General features: G+C 43.3%; 1 protein-coding gene across 2 annotated transcripts; it reads right to left on the reverse strand.

Annotated features, from left to right (window-relative positions):
- Positions 1 to 1,010: 1,010 nt before the first annotated feature.
- On the reverse strand, positions 1,011 to 18,805 carry med23 (mediator complex subunit 23). 2 transcript variants are annotated; one of them, XM_086188679.1, is made up of 31 exons: positions 18,624 to 18,805; positions 17,231 to 17,262; positions 16,988 to 17,075; positions 16,209 to 16,333; positions 15,908 to 16,019; positions 15,659 to 15,757; positions 15,429 to 15,530; positions 15,245 to 15,314; positions 14,921 to 15,033; positions 14,751 to 14,846; positions 13,798 to 13,815; positions 10,477 to 10,683; positions 9,729 to 9,872; positions 9,472 to 9,617; positions 9,145 to 9,390; positions 8,929 to 9,071; positions 8,081 to 8,255; positions 7,834 to 7,997; positions 7,590 to 7,714; positions 7,298 to 7,503; positions 6,159 to 6,339; positions 5,906 to 6,076; positions 5,543 to 5,759; positions 5,266 to 5,375; positions 4,490 to 4,613; positions 3,994 to 4,159; positions 3,825 to 3,897; positions 3,522 to 3,736; positions 3,321 to 3,441; positions 3,080 to 3,211; positions 1,011 to 1,721 (listed from the first exon to the last, which is right to left on the reverse strand). In XM_086188679.1, the coding sequence occupies exons 1-31, from the start codon at positions 18,672 to 18,674 to the stop codon at positions 1,500 to 1,502; spliced, it is 4,194 nt and encodes a 1,397-aa protein (XP_086044805.1). In that variant the 5' UTR covers positions 18,675 to 18,805; the 3' UTR covers positions 1,011 to 1,499. The 2 variants fall into 2 exon arrangements, with proteins under 2 accessions (XP_086044805.1, XP_086044806.1); XM_086188680.1 differs by lacking the exon at positions 13,798 to 13,815.
- Between the last annotated feature and the right edge of the window lie 2,097 nt (positions 18,806 to 20,902).

The raw sequence follows: 20,902 nt of genomic DNA on the forward strand, positions 1-20,902 counted from the left end.
GTTTTTTTCCAATAGCTTCAATATCAAGCAACCCATTGAGTCCAAATCAATACCAGATATTACTAGATCAGAAAAATAAGCTGTGAAAAAAATGGATTAAAAAATAAAGTGACTTACTGAGGAGCAACAAACAAAATGCGCAATTTGTATTTCATTTGTTCCTTAATTTCCTCAAAATGTGAGGGAGTCACATTGATTGTGACTTGTGTTTGGTTCGTCCATTCTTAGCTTCTGTTGAAAAATAAATGTGAATATTGACTGTAAACACTGATTACACTAGAAACCATCGCAATTCCCCGGTTTGCTGTTGGACCAAAAGGGATCTCTTTAATTAGAAATTGATTCACTGACCCGACAAATATTCTACTGGGAGAACTTCTCTTGCCATTAGTTTTATTGCCAATTGTCAAATGGCAAAAATCCCAGATCCAACTGGCCACCAACTTCTGAAGTGTTCTTGGCTAAAACCTGGACTTCATCCACTTAGATTGGAGATATTTTCAGGGCAGAGATGAACAAAGCAGACATTTTTAATGCTATTACGGGCAAACGCAATTAACCTCAACTAGGAAACAATGAAGAGGAGAAAATTTAGACATTAAGGACCTTTAGTCGGAACTGAAAACACAGAAAAAGGTGTTGAGGCAGAGAAGGAAGAAAACATGTCAGCTAGAGTGGATGTTCAGTAATTTCATATAGCTTGCTTACGCTTAAAGGGTATAAAATAGTGCACTTACACATTAGTTTCTATCACTTCAGAGGTTATTCACAGAGGAACTTAACTGCAACCCTGTACCTAATTTAAAATTAAATTAAGTCTTCACCCTGAAACTTAATGCACAACATCCCTACAGGATAGGTGTCCCCACAACGCAGTGTTCTGACAGGTTCATTGTCCCCACATGACAAATACCTGGAACGCACCTGTTTGTAGAGCTTTGGTAGTGAGGACATTGTTACCCTAGCGCAAGTGTGAACAGACTAAGATGCAGAAAAAACTGTACTTGTGATAAAAAAAAAAAATCTTTTTTTTTTAATGAAGTTACTTAGAATAAGTTTACAATATAAAAAGTGACAATTAAATCAAAATAAAATACGGTCATTACAGCCACAAGAAATGCTGCATGATCATGTCACTAGCAAAGGTTTCAGGTGATGATCATGGTTCTGTTCAGTTTCTTCTGACACAGCAGTAATATCAGTGCCCCCCCGGTCTCCATGGTCCTTCTTCTTCAGGGAAAGCCACAAAAATAACAAATCACAACAACAGGGAACTAAGAGAGCACATTCCTCTGCAAAGGCAAAAGGGCATCATGAGATGCGGATCGTCCCCAAAACTGAACAGACTCCTCAGCCTGAAGTTCATCAAATTCCAGCCTCAACCTTTTGAAGTTAACAGTCAGACAAACCAGCGCTGTTGATCACATGACCTCCTTGGCAGTGGAAACAAGGCTTATTAATTGTACAAACTATCTTTTTACGATCACAAACACAGTCACCTACATGGAGGTGTGAGCGTGCTGTGAGGAGGAGGAGGAAGGCGAAGCAGCGGTGGTGGAGGACGACGAGAGTGACGAAGATTGCTGAGGGGTGGAAGAGGCGGCTGTGGAAGTGGAGGCAGCGGTGGCGGCCGATGACGAAGTCTCGATCTTGCTGCTGTGTGTGATGAAACGAAGACGCAGCTTCATTGCCGGACGCAAAGTCATGATTATTTTCTCCACCTGGATAAGAAGAGCAGGGGTAACAATCACGTTGTTGATGTCATTGAATCTGCTTCAGTTCCGATGACGTCAAACAACAGAGAGGCCTTACTGGTCAGGAGGCGGCTCTAAATCCTGAACTGTGTATTCTGAACATTTACCCTGATGATTCTGAGCTTCCAGACAATGTAAGGTGCCTGTTTAATGTGAAGTTTCTCGTAGGATTTATCGCCTCCTCATGGAACAAACTATTTGAACAGGACGGCTTCTTACCTGCCCCTTGAAAAGAAACGGGACAAAGCCCGACAAAGTTTGGGAGAGCTCTTTTTATAGCATTCTGGAGCATACTGACTTGCAAATCGACGAGGACAACAACCACAAACAAAATGAATCTCATATTTCCACTGTTTTCTGTCACTAGAAGTATTGACACGTGACACTGGGTAACATTTCACAGGTGACACAAACGCTGTCACGTTGAGCCACAATAAGAGTTCTGAAAAACCCCTCACTTCCTAGTTTGGCAGATACTAAACATGTGAGATTTCCCACTTACCGCAACGAATGTCAACCTAAAAGGACCTGAACGACCAACCAGAATTTCCAAAGAAGAAGCTCGGATGAAAAGCAATTTCAAACAGCAACTGATAGTTAAATTCCAACAGTCAAGTGAATCGAAAGCTCCGCCGCATTCCAACGCTGAAATTAGTCAATGTGATCGCCAACATCTTCACTGGGCGTAAGTGACGGATCGTTCAGAAACGGCTAAATCGCGACAAAGGGATTTATAATAATTAGGCAGTGGAGCAGCTCAAACTGAGGAGCTGATGATGACTCAGACAAAAGTGGAGATGTCCTGAAATACAGTATGTATTAAAAGAAGAAGAGTGAGTGCCAGACAAGAAGGAAAGCAACTACAATCAATATATAACCTGAGGAAGCACTAACTTTATCCATGTTAGGCTTTACAAGTACACTCATCTTGGCCTGCAGCACAATGCTCAGCTCCAGCTTCATCTCTAAATAACTCAGGCGTCAGGTGTGGACACAGGTGGGGAGGCGTCCTGCTGAAGAGGACGGACACATTCAAACTAAATGCGGACAATACAGACACAAACACTTCACCAGGAGGGCAGAGAGTTCATGGATGTCACCTTCCATGATGTCTAAGTGAAGGTCTCGGCCTGCTTCCACTTATAGTAGGTTTATCAGTTGTGCTTCCTCATTTCATGTTCTTTTTTACCTCTACGGCTGGCTACTCTTCAGCTTAAATGTCCTGAAACAGAAAGCTAAAATAACAGCCTGTCAGAGCAATAAAAGAGGTTGTTTATTGCGTTGGAGGTGATGATTAAATTTCTATTTAGAACACAGAAGCTCACCTGCTCCTTCACGCTGTCTCCGGTGTACATGTACTTGATGTGATAGAGGAAGTCACAGATGGGGTCCATGTAGCTGAGATGTTGGCAGTGTTGATCTACTGCCTGAAGCATCTCATAGAAGGCTACCCCAATCTGGAATAAGCACACGCGCACACGCACACGCACACACACACACACACAAATGAGAACACTTTCAGATACAGGCCTGTAATTTCAGTTCAGGCTCAATTTGAGTGTGTACCTCCAACATGCATCGTGTCCTCTCCTGCTGGAAGCGCTGCAGGAACGGTCCGACCAGGTGATACACGTAGAGTAACTGGAACTCTGTCTGGACGATGGGCTTCAGTGTCTCTGAGAGGAATCTGAACACACACATACACACTCATAAATATTGGCGTATGAATAAGTAAGACCAAGAAATACCATAAGACAACTTCCTCACTTGGGAATCAGCGACAGCTGCCCGATGGATGAGTGATGCCAGACGGCATGCGCTAACGCTAACACATAACTGCAGTTCATCTCGCTGTAGCTCTGGTGGCAGGCTGTGAAATCCAGCAAGGCGAACGGGTAGCCGGCCCACTCCGTCTCCGATGTCAGTGTTGGCGAGCCAATTACAGAGACGATGCGGTCGTGAAGAACAATCCAGTAGGGTTCCTGTGAGAGGGGAGTGACTCTAATGAAGTCATACAGTGAAGGACAGGGCCGATTGTGTGTGTGTGTGTGTGTGTGACATCTCTCTTACAGGCAGTGCGGTGATCACAAGTCCTATGGCGTTCATCCAGGCTGTGATATTCTCTCTGGGAACAAGTGGTTGGCTGTAAAATGTAAAAGAATATTTATTGACTTATTAAAAAAAAAAAAAAAGTAAATAAAACTCCAGTGATTTTCCAAACAAGATGCTGCATTTCTACCTCTTTAACACGACGTTGAGCAGAGCGTTGCCCACATCTTTCCCTGGTACGGCTAAAGCCATCAGCTCCACGCAGGTGACGTGAAGGGCGTGTGCTGCCGGATTTGGGAACTCATTGAACCTCCAATCACAGTTAGGGAAAGGACCGGGCGACTTCCCCGCCATGGGTGGGAGAGAATTAAGGAGTCACTGCATGAGTGAATGAGGTTCAGTTGTGGCACTCATGTGCGCTCTTCTTTTTACTGCTGTATACTCCACATCTGTCAGTCAGCGCCGCACCATCAAGATTTCATTTCCCCTTCTGTGCTGTGGGAGCAACTTCAGCTGCAATCAAATTAAACCGGCGCTACGAGGCACAGGGGGACGCTAGTAATATTAGCTGAAAGGTGAGTATATTACTGAAGTACCCGAGAGGCCGGTGAGACTCTCTTATCCAGGGCCAGTAAGAGAGGAGTGATGAATGTGACTACCATCAGCTTGAGACATGTTAAGGATATTATCCACCAGGCGTCCAATCAGCTTGCAGTAGTAGGTGTCGTCAGGGATCCACACTTCCTCTTTGGGGTTCATACCAAACTTCAGGTAGGTTTCACTGAGGCACCAACCTGGCGTTCGGTTATCCTGATTGGTCCAGAAAACAATACACAAACTGAACCGCATATATTTAAGAAAAATAAATAAATCACCTTTAAAAAAAAGAAGAAGGTGTCATTAACATGCATGGGATTGAGATTAAATTGCTCAGATGACATTCTTTTAGCAGGGTGAAGGCAAATGTACCACTGAAGGCCCACCACCAATTCAACTGTCGTCCTCTGCACAGAACTGATGTACACAGGCGGCTAAATCACATACCAACAGCAGCATATTATCAATTCATAATTCCTTCAAATTTTTACAACAGTGTGTAAAACAGGTAGGGCAGTGATTTGGCTGGTTTGAAAAACACCAAGAAAGAGACCCATCTTGCCCGGTGGTGATGACTGTTGCAGTCTACACGTAAGAGAAAGGCACACGACAGCGTGATGGACACGTATTTCGGATCTGAATTTCTTTTGTCATGGTGCAACAATGCAGCTCCCCATGCATCTTAAATGACAGAGGCTCCATAGCAAGCGCAGCAGCGTCCAAGAGGATGGACCCGAAGACTCTCAGACACACATCAGTCAGTCCAGACCTTAAGTTCGGTGCAGTTTCACTAAATAATTCAAGGTGTATGTTACATGATTTATGTGTGTGTGTTCTTTTTTCTTCCTTCGTCTCCCCTCCTCACCTTCAGTGAGGACATGATGGCATGCACCAGTTTCCTCTTCAGGTTGGTTCTGTCTCTCAGGTGTCGCTCGTAGTAGTGAAGGGTGTTGTAGAGGTAGGTCACCGGCCGGTCTGCGCACAAACACAGCCGTGAAACCAGGAACAGCGCACACAAAGAAAGGCATCGACATCCTGGACGAAGGTCCTAAGTCCCCTACTCAACTACAGGATTCACTGTCATTCCAGTGTTTGTCAGTCCTTCTGTTTTATCAATGACTTCCTGTGACTTTCTTACTCACCGTGGAATTTATACAGGCCTCCCAGGTGATCCAGCAATGTTTCCAGGGACTTGGAGACAGGAAGAAGCTCCAGGAAGCGATGGATGACGATGTCAAAGACAGGCAGGAAGCGAAGACACACGTTGCCAAAGTAAATGGGCAGATACTGATGCTGCAGGTGCATGGGAGGGTTGACTTGGTCCGCCAAACCCTCAAAATACAACTTCTCTGGGTATTTCTGGTGGGGGACGATAAACACATCGTAATCCTTCGATTTCCACGAGAGAGGGCACAAGAGAACTGAAATCTCTTAGATGTGAGGTGCTGTGATTTTGTCTGTTTTTTTAAATGATAAATGTGCGTTCTTTTACTCCAAGCGTGTACCTTGTGGTAGCTCATGTGTTTGTTGTGCCAGTCACTCTGCAGCCAGTGCTCGGGAGCGTTCTCCTTCACAAAATCATTGACTCTGTTCCGGAAGTCATTCGGCTTCAGCAGCAGCAGCTGGATGATGAAGTAGCAAACCTGAGCCTCATTGCCCTCATGGCTCCGCATCGCCTGGCAGTAGAAGACAAGACACACACTGAATACAACAGTCTCATTAGTAAACGACCACATATTCCTGTGTGTCTGTCCTCACCAGACACAGAATGAGTCTGTCCAGGGTGACAATGTTGTACTTCCACACCATGTCATTCAGGATTTCGATGCACTTGTTGAGTTGTGGTCCACCGGCAGACGTCGAGAACTCGTAGACGAGAAAATCTGCAAAGGTGCGCACGTGAGCCACGAGTGCACGAGCCCCGATTCGTTCCAAGACCCTGAGGGAAGCGAGAACCAGTCAACGGTGAGCTCATCTTCCCACCACAACACTGCGTATTCCCCCGGGTTCAATTACCAGCAGATGTTGGGAGACGGAAGAACATCCAGCCAATTAGTGTCATTGAAAGCCTCAACATAGTGAAGTGCATCATTAGCACGTCACAGCGGCGCAAACATAACTAGAAGCACGTAAAGAAAAAAACAGGAACTGACTTTTCTTTTTGTGTCCGTTTTACTTTACATCCATCTTTGAATCTTTTCATTGTTATTATTGCATTTTTGGGATCCAAAGCATCCACCACACATAACGTAAAAGAAAAAAAAAACAACAACCCACAATGTACTACTTTTTCAAAGCACCATAAATATGAGTTGGGATGCTGACTGTGTGTATCAGTGGTCACCAACCTGAAACACACAACAGCAGGATTTTATTTGTGATCCTGTTTATTAAAAAAAAAAAAAAAATCAAATGCATTAAAAAAAAACCTTTCTGAAAAAAGATAAAAGGCACATTTTCACATAAGCTTGGAGACGTTATAAGAAAACTCATAGAAGTGTGGACTTTAGAGTTGTGTGAGTCAGGAGAGCGGCATTTTAAAGTCATTTTTCACGTACTCTACAAAATCAACGGGCAAATCATTATTCAGACTTTGCGCGGGCATTATTTTATGATCGGATATGATAATTTAGTCACAGCGACATCTCTGTTGGAATCAGCATATGTTCAAACACACTCCCTGGAGACTGCTGTGAAATGAATCACTCTTCACATCAGTGTCATCATTTCAAACTGCCTCTGGGTATCACCCACCCAGACGAAGACACCGAGGGGCTCAGTGTCTTCATGGGACAATATGGTGATGACTGACAATGGTAAGAAGCAGGGAGTCAACAGTTTATCTAGAAAAAATGAATGTACATTAGACCCACAGCACTGAAGTTCGAGTGGCAGACCTGAAGCCTATCTGGTTAATGTGGTCAGTCTCCAGCAGCATCTTCCACAGCAGACACAGGAAGAGTGGGGGTGAGCCCTGCATGGAGAAATGGGTAATGATGTCATTCTCATTGGCCATGGACTTCCACTTCCTGTACTCTTCCTCCACGTTCTTCTTCAGGTTGAAGCGAGACTCCTGAGGAACATTGTTCTGTTTGAAGAAGGCCTGAGGGGTGGAAGCGGAAGAGGTTAGATGTCGGAATACAGACTGAGACAGAATAACACTACAGTTAAAAGTGACCGTATGTGCACCTGTAGTGGAGCAGGGAAGCAGGAGAGTGTGTGTGAAGCCCAGTTATGAGGGGTGAAGTTCATAATGGTCTGCAGAATGTCTTTACACCAAGTCCCATGTATGGAGTCAGAGCCTGTGAAAAAATCTACACACGGACACAAGGCAGGTGAGCACTAACTTATGAAGATATTTAAAGAGAATATGGAACTAGCAGCAGATACAGGAGAGGTGGAGATCTCAGGACTGCAAATCCTAGACAGATACCAGTGACATGTGTGGCTCTGGCCAAGGTGAGGATCAGGGCTCGGTTGAGTTCTTCTGACTCTGCTGACAGAACTGTCTTCGGGTCGTTGAGGAAGCGGGTGAACTGGGGCTGCACCTCTGAACTTCCCAACGCTGTGATCAACCGTAAAGCTGTGCTCTCCACGCTGAAGACAGAGACAAGGACAAGCAGCTTATTGAGCTTCGTTTGAGCGCTTCTACTGTATCAACAGTGTGTACTTGTGTTTACCACAGATGCAGCTGGTTCTGGTTGGTCTGCGGTACAGCAGCCAGACTGTGTAGGTGACTCAGCAGCTGGACTCGGTAGTGTGGCTGGATGTGGTGCATCCTGTAGCTGAACATCTCCAGGAGAGTGTGAAGGATTCCCCACGCGTGAGACTTAAACACATTGGGCAACAACTGGCCTGAGGAGACATGGAGGGTTCACAATACTCAGCACAGACCAACCTCAACTCAAATGTTCTGAATCGATTCAACAAAAGAAGAAAATTGATTACTTTAGCATTTTTACAAAAAAATTCCTTTGAGTTCAAATTGTCTACACAATACACACACACACACACACACACACAGTACACACACACACACACACACACACACACACACACACACACACACACACACACACACACACCTAATCCACCTCCAGAGTACATGTCATACCATACCATGCCATGACATAACGGTCCTTCAAATTTGCATTAATGTCGCGTCATTATTTTTCATTTTCTCAAAACATTTTATATGAATCAGTATTCAGAATTATTATCAGTATTACTTGTTATTTAACACCTGTCCTGTTGGAGAGGCCTCATTATTATTGGCTCTGTTTTTAATTCAGCAGTTTTCATTTTAGTAAGCGGTACGAGGGACACAGTGATCAAACATCTTTCAAGCTTTGGTCTCTTTTCTTCAGGTTTCAGCTAGATGCTGAGGGACTTCATATTAATCCATAATATTGGAAGTAAAACCTCTCACAAAGTGAGAAAAAGTAAAACACTTTGTACTTTCCCATCTGATCCCATCTACTTTCCAACACGGTTGATATTTTCAGTGGAAAAACTGTCTGCGACTCACTGATGAATCCTTTGATTCCCAGGGACTCGATCTCCATGTAGACCAACAGTCTGCTGTACGTCTCTACCAGAGCTGGAGCCAGGGCGATGCTGGACTTGGCATGGGCCAGCTTTATCACCCGTGTGGCTATGCTGTGGATCAAACTGGACGGAAATACAAACAGTGAATTGAAGAGTTTTTCTTGTCATCAGTGTTTGTCCATTCGGTCGGTCCTACCTCATCTTCGCATGAACAGTGAGTGAATCCAGCAGGTTCATGGGCAGCGGCGTCACCGACCCTGATGCCATACAATTAGTACCGGGCAGGTTGATCCTCATGGATCCGTTTCCATAGATAGTCTCTACCAGGGCGCCCATTGGCAGCGTGAAGCACTCAGAGTTGGTGCTGTAGGCGTTACACAGGAGGGCGATCTTATAGTCGGCCATACCCAGGGTCTTGTTGCGCAACGACTGCTGGAGAAACCTTCCAGTGAAGAGAAAGAGAGCCCACCGGTCAGAGGTTTGAGGGATCTTTTTCAGGATAGAGAATTTTTAAGGCACATACTCGTGGTGTAGTTTCAGAGAGTGTGGTATTGGTATTTGTAGTTTGGAGTTGTCGTTCTGGGCTTTGCGGTTCAGGTGGATCCAGATGCACGTCATAGCGAAGGAATGAGTGGACTGGGGCTTGTTAATGTCAGGAACTGGAATGCACTGAAGCAGAGGACACAATCTTTTACCAATAGTTACAGTAATACTGGAGCTGGTAGAGGAAATACTTATAATTCAAGTGAAATTTCAATTCGTGTAGGAGAGGTCCTGCACCTCTTTTTCGGGGTACAGCAGGTCAAAGAGCTTCATGACAGGCAGGAAATCAGCTAGAGCATTTTTCTGAATGCTTCCTGATATGAACTGCAGCAAAACCCACATCAGGTGGTCTCTTCCTTTTATAAGACCCCTACCTGCGAGCTGGAGGGGAGAGGAAGAGAGAAAATTACACATCAGATGAAAGCTGTCGTATTACAGGATGAGGGTTTTCATTATGTAACCACAGTTACTGCTACATGCTTTTTTTTTAAACTCTATTATGAATATTCAAATGTGTTATTTTAGTCAGGTGGAGTTCACTTTTCCTTTTTCTGTCCTCTTTTCCCCCTGCAAGTTAAACTGTGTGCTGGACTCCTTTTTTGAGACTTTTTGACAGGGATAAAGTCACGAGCAACCTATGCAAGTGTTGACGGGTTGTAAGTAAAGTTTCTTGTTTGCTTTCATTCCACGAGGCAGTCAGTTGTCACTCTGATCACTTGTAAAAGGCATTTTATGTTGTGGTTCGTTCACTTATTGGCTAAATGTTCAAATAAAAGATGTTGTGTCGTTTGTACTGCCTTGTCCTCTTCTGGGCTGTTGAAAAATAAAGGAGGAACGCTCAATAAAAAGGAATTTCTTTGGGTTCCAGGCTATGTGTGTTTTTGTATTTCTTGTTAGCATTTGCTCTCATCAGACAAAAGATCACTCTCATTTGCATAATTTTGGACCCTTATCAGATTACAAGCCTCCATCTTTGTCCCCTCACCTTCTGATGTAATGACAGCACCATGTGAGGGAAGCTCGCAAACTGAAATAACACAAAGAAGATGAGCTGGGAGGAGAGGTGCTGCCACAGCAACTGGCTAGTTCCTCCGATGTCAGCATCAAAGTGTTCCTCCGTCTCCGAGCGCTCCATGGCGTACACCACCAGGTCCACCAGCTGCTCCTCCAGTACGGGGCAGCGCTGCTTATGCTAGCAGGGGCAGGAGGGAAAGAATTAAAGGATAAAAGAAAATAGAGGGCAGGAGAGAGAGAGAGAGAGAGAGAAGGAGGGAGGAAAAGGAGACATCCAAGGAGGGAAAGTAAGAATCAGACAGAAAGGGAAATGTTAAGGATGTGAGGAAAGAGGGAGAAGAGGGGTGGACGAAAGAGTACATAGGAAGGGAGAGAACAGGACAAAGATCATCATTCAATTATATCACATACAAATGTGGTCAATCAAGCTCACAACAGAAATCTGCTTCCTGTCTCTTTGGACTGGGTGCAACTAAGCTGAAGCCCACTCTCATGCTGATCTTTATTCCTATGACGTTCATTTGAAAATGTTTGGGTGAAGCTTTGGTGAAGGAGGGAAAAGAAACAAAAGAATGATAAAATGGTGAACCTTTGCAATGAGAAAAAAAAACAACTGCATTATCTAGCACACGAAGTTTAATTGTTTTTTTTGGCAAAATGCATAACGTTCTTATCTGCATGTGTGAATAAAGACACGCTTTAACCCTACTGATTTGTTTGAGCCCTGAGAGGTTGTGAGATAAACATGTGAAAGGGACTTGGAATGAAAAGAGGAGGAAAGCGGGGGGGTCTGGAAACAGAAAGAGGAATGGCTGAGGAGGAAGGACGAAGGATGGAGAGAAGGGCGGGGAGAAGGACAAGGACAGTGACGGGATGGCAGATTAATGACATTCTGAAGTCAATGGCTGGTTTACTGCAGTTTCTTCCCCTCTTTACTTCCTCTCTTCCTACAGCTTGGATCCATTTGCAGCTTTAATTCAATCGGACACATTTCACTTTGTAAAATAATTAAGACAGAAAACACTACTCCTATTCCTGCAGCTATCTGGGTAATTATTCCACTTCAGAAGAGAAAACGGCATAGCAAGGTACCAAACAGCACAGCACAGAGCAGTACAACATGGTACGGAACAGCACAGCATAGCACTGAACACCAAACTCAACCAAACAGCTCAACACATTCCAGCATGCACGCTAACAGGTTTGGGTAGGTGGTGAGGTTTGGGCGTGTGATCAGGGAAGAAGAGGAGGAGCTGGGAGGCCACGACTTCTCTTCCCCTGCACCCAAACACTCACGCAGAAAGAGAGGGCGCCAACAAAAATGAGGAGAAGAGAGAGAGACAGATAGAGAGAGAGAGAGAGAGAGAGACAGAGAGAGAGAGAGAGACAGAGAGAGAAAAGGAAACCGCATCTTCAAGTTACCTTCACTGGTGTATTATAGACAATGGTGCCAAAACAAAGGCTGGGCCAGCGCCCCACCTACCAACTATCTATTGTCCCTCACCAGCCTAAAACACAGCGGTTTTACTCACTACAACACATATTTAAGAGTCTGTTCTCCAAAGTGGATGTATACACTTTAGGAAGCATCATCTACCTACCACTGATCATTTCTGGTTTAAACATGGCACAATGATGAAAATAAAGCTTATTTACCACAGTAAAATGCACATGTTTAACTTTTTGACTGGATCTTTAATGTTAAAGTCAAATTCAGACGCTGAAAAGAACTGCAAGCTCCTTTAAAAAAAACAAAAAAAAACAGAGTTGGACCATCAGTCAGTGAATACCACGCAACACGAGTCAAAGCAGATCACTCACCAAAACGTGACAGCCAATCAAAATCACTCAACGGCCAACCTGGGCAAAACACTCGTTGATGCGTTAAGCTCCGTCATGTCGTCTACTTGTGAGGCTGTATGTAATTCAAATCCACATGTTGCGATTGAAGTGAATTACCAAGAAATAAAATAACAAATCAAGGCATTCCATCTCTGCTCTGGGGAGATGAGCGGCCGTTCTTTGGAGAAGACGAACATTTATAGAGGAATTCAAAGCAAAATGAATAATCAACTACTGCAAAAGCTTTACAACTGGCCAAATACAGTCGGTTGACTGGTGGGTGTAAACTGCAGAGAAGTAAGGTTCACTATGTTACTGCAGCATAGAGACATTTATGGTAGAAGTAGAAGACCTGACAGTGGAACAAAGTCATTTTAAAAACCTGAAACCTGAGCGGCCTGTCTCATGACTTCCAGAAAGTAATAAATCTTCCTCTAAGATTCCTACTCCCTGACACAAGTGCATGATTTTCCTGTTACTATTATGCTTCGGCTTTGTTGCAAAGCTGATTAACGTAAGCTGTGATAAAGACCACCACCGCCTGTCAAGAATGTAGTCTAGTTTTGCCCAGGTCAGCACAACAGAAAGCAGCAGCGAAAGGTCAGACACAAGAGGACCTTGCAAACCACAGGCACGGGCCCAACTACATCATACATGCAGAGCAGCAGGACTTGACATGTCAGCAGCAGGGTTTACAGTTAAGATGTGCACTACTTAGCTGGAACTAGATACATTCTGTTGAAGAACATCTCAGTCAGTGTCAGTTTAGCTGACGCTACAAGGTACATCCCAGTTTTTAAGTATGAAAACTGGACGTCAGGACAAACAGCGAGAAATTAAACAATCCACTTCCGCCTGAGTCGGATGCGGTAAATCTATAAGTGACAGTTGTCCCTGAAAAAAAACAAAAAACAAACACATTCCTTGATTTTTTGGTGAAATGATTTGAGTGGATGGAATTAGAATCTGCCAGTGCTATTCTAACAGACATCAGACTCTCCTCTTTTTTGTTCCTTTAAAATTCCTTCTTTGACATGAGCGCTGCCAGGCGTTAAAATGCTTCCTGGAGGTAGAAATCTGGCCTTGATTTATTCAGCTCAACACGTATTCATCCAAGAAAATCAAAAATCTTAACGTGACAATGTCTTTAAAACATATCTGCCCTCTAGTAAAAACAAAGGTTGATCATCATCACTTATCCATTTACTGTGTCCTGGCCTCGGTGCTCGGGTCCTTTATTAACCCTATAAAGCCCTGCTGTGACCATCTCAAGCTCTGTGCCATTCCTCTTTACACCATTTCAACTTTTCTTATTTGTCAAGTTTCTCCATTTCTAGGACTGATGGTGATAACATCATCCTAAAAAATAAAAAATAAATAAAGCTAAGCGTCCAGTGGGCTGGTTAGTTTCAGGTAGGTCAGGTGACCGGGAGGAGGAACAACAACATACCTGGGCAATGTTCAGAGTCTAGAGAGCGCATGTCAGAGAGACAAACACAACACACAACCAAAATACAAGAAAGAAGAGGACATAGAGGAAAAAATAAAGAAGAACAGAGGAGGGATAAAAAGAGAAACAGACAGAAAGAGAAAGTGGTGACTAAGGAGCTACTTGTCTCTGTCCATTAAGCACAATTAGCCAATTCAAACATGCACCCTCAAGTCTGCATTATTTATTCACATTTATAATATGAACAAATGTAAATGAGAGTCCTTTCCAGTGCTGATTACTGCATTCTTTTACCAACAGTCTGTCATTGCTGCACTCAGTCAGCTGCCAAGAGTTGAAACTGCGTGAACCCAGCAGGGCAAACAGTGCATTTAGGGTCAAGCTCACGGCATTGGACAGCTGTGTTACCAGGGCAACGAGGGACTAAGGGGGCGTGCCAAAGGAAGGAGGCGTAGGGAGGGGCGGGGAAAAAAAAGACAAGAAAAGAGTTACGATAAAAAACATGGGGAGTACAAAGAAAGAGGGCTCCACCCACCCGGGAGATGAGACCTGACTTAACAGGTTAAATGTATTGGCTGCTGAAACCACGGCGTGGAGGGTATGATGGTCATTTACCGCTTTAACACAATCAGAAAACTTGTTCCTGGAGTGTAGAAAAGACTACTTTTTTCTGTCGCGCGTAGACAGACAAAAACGGGTGATGTTATCCCAATTCCACACCCTTTGTAGAGGAGGAGGAGAAAACAAGGTAAGAGGAAGAGGAGGATTAAATCATGGAGTGAGGGATTCAATTGTGCCGGGTGAAGAACAGGGGAGAGGGAACAGAAGGAGCCGTTAGAGGAGAAAATAAAAATTTAAGATGGGGTGAGAGGGTGGGAAGAGAGGGATAGTAGGCGTGAGGGGAAGCCCCGGAATAGAAGCAAAGCGGGGGAAATGAGAATAATGTGATTTACCTGCTTGTTGAGCCCTAACATGTTGCAGACCATTTCTCTTGAGTAGGGCTGTTCCAGCACGTACCGCAGCAGACCTGTCTGCGGCTCAAACAGGTCCTGGATACACAGGAGATACACCGTTGCTGTATTTGCGCGTTTGTGTGTGCGTAGTGTCTATGTGCACCTGCTACCTTGTCAAATGGCAGCATGCCTTTGAGAGGGAAGCGAAGAGAAGTGGGGTCTAATTTCCACGAGTTACAGATGGCGCCGCTGTTATTCACAACCGGTAACAGGCTGCAGCGACCTGAAGAGAAAAGCAGCACAGGACATGAAAGTCCTGTTTGTTCTCTAAAATCTGCTACATCCATGGGAAAATCCAGCTTGTTTTAAACACTGTAAGAAGTCTTTTGTCTAACAGGGAAAAAGAGAAACACTCTGATTGCCAAAAACAAGAGGAAAATTTGATATTAGGACAATATTTTTTTGAGCCGTCTTTGCGATTGTGTTTCTCTTACCACAGATGGAGTTGATTCTGGCTGTTGGTCTGAAACTGTCCACAAAGTCTGATATCAAACTCCCTAGAAGCTACAAACAAGAGAGAGAGATGCAGAAAGTTTTTTTTTTTTGTTTAAGGGAGGATGTACAGAACAGAAAGAGATAGAACAGATACACACAGCAGACAAGAATAAAAACTCCTACCCAGTGTGACAACTGTCCTTCAGGATAGAGTTTTCGGATCTCTGTGATGGCAAAGTAGGCTGGCAGTAGGCAGGCATTTCTGTTCAGGATGTACTCGACTACCTGGAACAAACCAAAGGGAGAACCTTAGGACATTATCAGTGGGGAAAGACTTGAAAGAGTTATAGAATTAAATCATTAAGGTACATTTTCAAATCCACGTAGACTTAGGAGACAGAAATATCAGGTACCTCTTTGGCAGCCAACAACTGCTGTACGATAGCTGAGCTGACGCAGATCGGTATGGTCTGAATCTTATCCAGGACAGATTTCAACAGGTCTCGGACACCCTGAGAAACACACAAACACACAAGCACATGCGCAATATTTAAATAAATGAACACCAAGTAATGACATCTAAGTCATGCAGACCCAGCTGTGTGTGTGCGTGTGTGTGTGAGAGAGAGAGAGAGAAAGAGGGATAGAGAGAGATATCACACCTTGTAGTCCACGCCGCCGATGATCTTGCGAATCAATTTAAAAGTTAAGGCCCACAGCAAAGTCCTCTCCCACTCCAGATTGTCGGAGCTAATCAGGGCAACACAAACCATCCTGGGCACAAACAGAATCATTAAAAGACTTACACTCAAAATACAGACTTCGTGCTTCCTATGAACGATACGAATAATTCATATGAGTAAGATCTGAGCCTATTTATTAGTCCAATAAGTGAAAAAAACAAACAAACAATTCAAGCGATGATTGAAGGTTCGATACTGTGCAACATGCATGGTTGTGTACCTGGGTGGTAAAAGACTGGTCTCCACGGCCATCGCCAGGCAGTCATAGAGGAAAGAGATTCTCTTTGGACTGTGCTGGCTGTGTATGAACCGGACTATCCACTGCACACACTGTTCATGGGACTCCTGCAGAGAGAAAAGTCACTCCTCACTCTGAGTACTTGGACAGCTATCCTTGAGAGCACCCAGTTTGGGTCTTTCTAAGCATAGCTGGCCAGTCATCAGACTGACAAGAAAAAAAAAAAGTCGCAATTGCCTTTAGGTTCTTTGTCGAAAGGCTACAAAGAAAATATCTCAGTGTGCTGTAGTTTCAGGGCCACTGGAGGTGACAATTTCCTTGCAGTTTGACTGTTAATAAGCAAAATTATGCCAAAACAGGTTTTGTTTTGTTTTTTTGAAAACTCAGTAAAGTTTATGTGGACCTTTATAAAACATTATTCCTTTTATGTGAGGAGTGGATTATAGGCCTTGTCTGTGGAGGGTCTCCCAAGCTGTTGTTCTGCCTCTTATCCAAGAGAGGGCAGCAGAGTTGTTTCTGAGGCATGTGGGACGGTGAACGCTTCTTTTTCAAGACAGTGGTCAGACTCCCATTGGAGAATTTTGACTTGGTGTGTCGTGATTGCGGCTCAGGGTCCGAGGACGGTTGTGATTCCTTCCCGAGGCTTTGAGGATGACCATAACAGGGACTGCATTAACTGTCCTCACCAAGATACGCCACAAGTGTCCATGCTTTTGTGTGTGTGTGTGTGTGTGTGTGTGTGTGTGTGTGAGTGTAGAAACCTGTGGTAATGTTCCCCAGTACTGTCGGAAGGCTCCAAGACAACTGAGAAGTTTAGTCTTCTCATCCTCTGGCGTGTCCATGCACATCCTATGAACACAACATGAGTTTAACCTGGTCTTATGATACTGTAAAAAAGCCTGTTATATATCAATATTTTAAACCAGTATTAGCACAAGTCAATATAACTTCATCATGTCAAAATGGGTTTTTAATTATGAGAATGACACAACAGGACATCTTACCCAGCAAAGGCCTCTTCTATCATCTCAGTTTTCTGAGACAATGAGAAGAGGACAGAAGACAAAGAGAGAATTAATGTGAGGAACCTCAACACTCTCTCCCAGATTATCACCTTTTTTCTGATAACAGTCAGCATTTCTACTCGGATTAGATGGACAATCAGGACACCAAGTGGGTGGAAGGACTATTTTTCAGGTCAGGCCTGTGTTTATGATCACTTTCCCTCTCTTTTGTTGTGTCAACTCCTAAAAAAGTGGAGACAAATTTAAAAAAAAAAGAAAGAAAGGAGTCTGATTTCAAATTATTTACGATGAGCTGTAGGATATGACGTGCATTTTCAAAAGCATCTCCTTTATTACAGCTTGTATAAGTATGTTTGTATGCAAGTGTGCGTGTGTAGTGGCCCCTGAAGCCTCAGAATTCCCAGATTAATGACCGACCACTGACATTTTTTTTTTTGCCCACAAAAAGTGACTAAAAAAAAGTTAAGAAGGTAAGAAGTCTGTTGGGGTGAAATTGAGCTTTGCATGAACTAAAACAGTTAAAAAAAAAAAAACTTAAAGCAAGAGACAGTTAGAAAGAGAATACAAAGGCCAACAACAACTGAGGCCAGAATAGAAGGACAAGAAGTCCTCCCCCAAGCGGGACCGGGTCAGGTGGACCTTGCTCTAAGTTAGTTACCTGCCAGGAAGGAAGAGTGTTGGTCTCAAGAGGAGATCCGCTAAAGATGCTAGCAAAACACATTCCTGTGCAGTGATTTACTTCTCCTGACCGTCCTCTGGACGAGGCCAGGCAGACTGACCGCCACATGGGAACCAGGCATGACTGTGGGTGGGGAAGTCTCCACAGTAGCCAAGCAAAATGGTCCTGATAAATAATAATTGTGGAGGGGGGCGTTTACCACATCATAGGAGTGGACTACATTACCCGAGCCTGCATCTGCTTTTATTACACTCAACAAAATAGTGCTAGACGACCGAGGCTCATGAGAAAAGTGTCAGGATTCTTCTAATGGGCGCTGCTTCGTCAGAGAGTTTCAGGTTATTGATGGGGCTTAGTTAGCGGGACTAGATGCACGAGGGTTGGATAAGAAATTCAACACGGATCAAAGTCTCAGCTGTGTAAGATTCAGACGCATCTCTTTCATTACAGCTCCTAATAAAAGTTGGAGCACTTTAACTCGCTTCAACACACAGGATTTACCACCATTTCCTCACTGCCAAGTAACAATAAAGTAAAAAATACTACGAACGACTATTACTATTGTGCCTGTTATAACAACTCCTGCATCGGCAAGCAACACTGAGTGAACACCACCGCTGCAGGCACAACTACTGCATGTTATCTGGAATGCTAAACAATGTTAGCTTCACGGCAAGAAATGAAAGTATTTACCACAATGTCCTCAAAGATGCCCTGGAGCTGCGATTCCATTGAGAGCACCATGTTGGGAGGAAAACCCGCTGAATTTCAGCGAACCATTACACAAAACCCCCACTTTGTCCTGTGGACACAAACCTAAACTGTTACCCTGCGAGCTAGATGCTAACAAACAGTACAGCGAGTCCGCGGTGAGGAGAGGCGCAACTGCAAAATTGGTCCGGAGAAATACGACATAAACATGCATGGTTCCGGCTTATTTTGTCATGAAAACATTTTGGAGCATATCCGTGAAAAAAAGTGATCTTACTCGACAGTTTATCAGGGACACTTGGTTGGAGAGCAGAGTAATCATCCCTTCATTAAGCCATAGAAATATTTTCTAATTTAAAATGATTCAAACTGGAAAGCTGGTGTCCCTAAAAGCTATATAATAATAATAAGAATAATAATAATAATAATAATAATAATAATAATAATAATAATAATAATAATAATAATGGTGATAATAATAATAATAATAATAATAATAATAATAATAATAATAATAATAATAATAATAATAATAACAGACTATTGTTTGTTGTTTTGCATTTGCTTTGTTTTGTTTGCTGTGTTGGAAGAATTAACCTGTAATTTATGAAGGTGTGTCAGGGAACATTATGTAATTGAGGACATCAATTTGTGGTTGGCATACTGAAGCAAAACCATTGTTCAGGGTTTGGCACTTTTACCTGAAAACAGCCTGGGAGGAACTGAGACAAATGTTCCCATGTCACATCTGATCATTTGTTAACATGATTTGAAGGCCAGTGTCTTACACTAGAACATGTTAATACAAGATGTTAATTTTAGATGTAAAAAAAAGAAAAAAGAAGATGAAATCAGGACAAAAAATACACATGGAGCACCAGTTTGGCCATACAAAGACAGAAATTGTGGGGATTTAGAGAAAAAATATATACTTCAAAACCACAAAATACAACATGTTCCTCACATTAAGTTAATATGACCCTGCAAGATATTGCTGTCTGCGCCCCCAAAAACGTCCTCTCAATGTAATTAATTATCGAAGATATAACTTGTTCCCCTCAATTCAATTATTTTGGGGCCGAAAATATAATTATCTGATTTTTTTTCATCCCTCTCTGGGCTGGTGTACCTACAGTTTTTTTAAAAAACAAAAACAAGCCTATGAGCCTTCTAATAAACTTGGCATTCAGGTCGTTCCTGCCTGCAGCCAACAGGTTGTAAAACTGCACCCGGGGAACATTCTCATTCTGTCTGTTATTCAGCAATGTGCAATAATGGTGCAATGAAATATTCTTATTTTTTCATTCTTCATGTAAATATATCTTGGTAATTGTCTGACATAAATGTAAAGATCGATTTTTGTTTTGTTTTTGTATTATTTCATAATTATTTTTTCTTTTTAATTTATATTATCTTTTCTTGGGCTGCACGGTGGTGCAGTGGTTAGGACTGTGGCCTCACAGCAAGAAGGTTCCGGGTTCGAGACCCGGCTCAGGCACGGGATCTTTCTGTGTGGAGTTTGCATGTTCTCCCTGTGTCTGCGTGGGTTCTCTCCGGGTACTCCAGCTTCCTCCCACAGTCCAAAAACATGCAATTAGGGACTAGGCTGATTGATACTCTAAATTGACCGTAGGTATGAATGTGAGTGTGAATGGTTGTTCGTCTCTCTATGTTGGCCCTGCGATGGACTGGCGACCTGTCCAGGGTGAACCCCGCCTCTCGCCCGTTGACGCTGGGATAGGCTCCAGCCCCCCCGCGACCCTTAATGTGTAGGAATAAGCGGAAGATGACGATGGATGGATTATCCTTTCTTCTTCTCTGTGTAAAGGCTGCTGTAACTATTTAAGTTTCCCCAGTGTGGGTGAAAGAGTATTATTATTCCTATTATTCTTCTGTATTTATAGTTTATGAGCTCCACCTCAGTCACCACCCTACAGGCTCTGTCTGACTCATCATCCAAAACACAGGTGCTGATGACATTTATTTAAGCATAATTAAATCCTTGCCAATCTTACTTTTGGGGGGTTTAATTCCTTTAACATAATGATTTGAGTTCCAAGTGTTTGTTTTTTTTTTATTTCAGCACCGTCTTCTTTTCCTTTTATAAAGTTCTTCATATTCCACCCTCAATCCGCGCGCGTACTCACGCACGCACGCACATGCACACACACCTGAGCCCACAGGTGTGCCAGCACGTGAGCTCTCGTTTCCTTGTTTCAGTTGACAAAGTAAATTTCCCCTCAATCACTGAATGTTTTCTG

Source organism: Aulostomus chinensis, chromosome 20 (assembly GCF_037954235.1).
Source record: "Aulostomus chinensis isolate RoL2024-O1b breed Wild chromosome 20, RoL_Achi_v1.0, whole genome shotgun sequence".
NCBI classification, from domain to species: Eukaryota; Metazoa; Chordata; class Actinopteri; order Syngnathiformes; family Aulostomidae; genus Aulostomus; species Aulostomus chinensis.

Coding starts and splice junctions, on each gene's coding strand:
- med23 (XM_086188679.1), bottom strand. CDS start 18,674: ATGGTGCTCTCAATGGAATCGCAGCTCCAGGGCATCTTTGAGGACATT. Junction 3,898..3,993: donor CTCAACGTCGTGTTAAAGAG/GTAGAAATGCAG, acceptor TACATTTTACAG/CCAACCACTTGTTCCCAGAG. Junction 3,212..3,320: donor GGACACGATGCATGTTGGAG/GTACACACTCAA, acceptor TGCTTATTCCAG/ATTGGGGTAGCCTTCTATGA.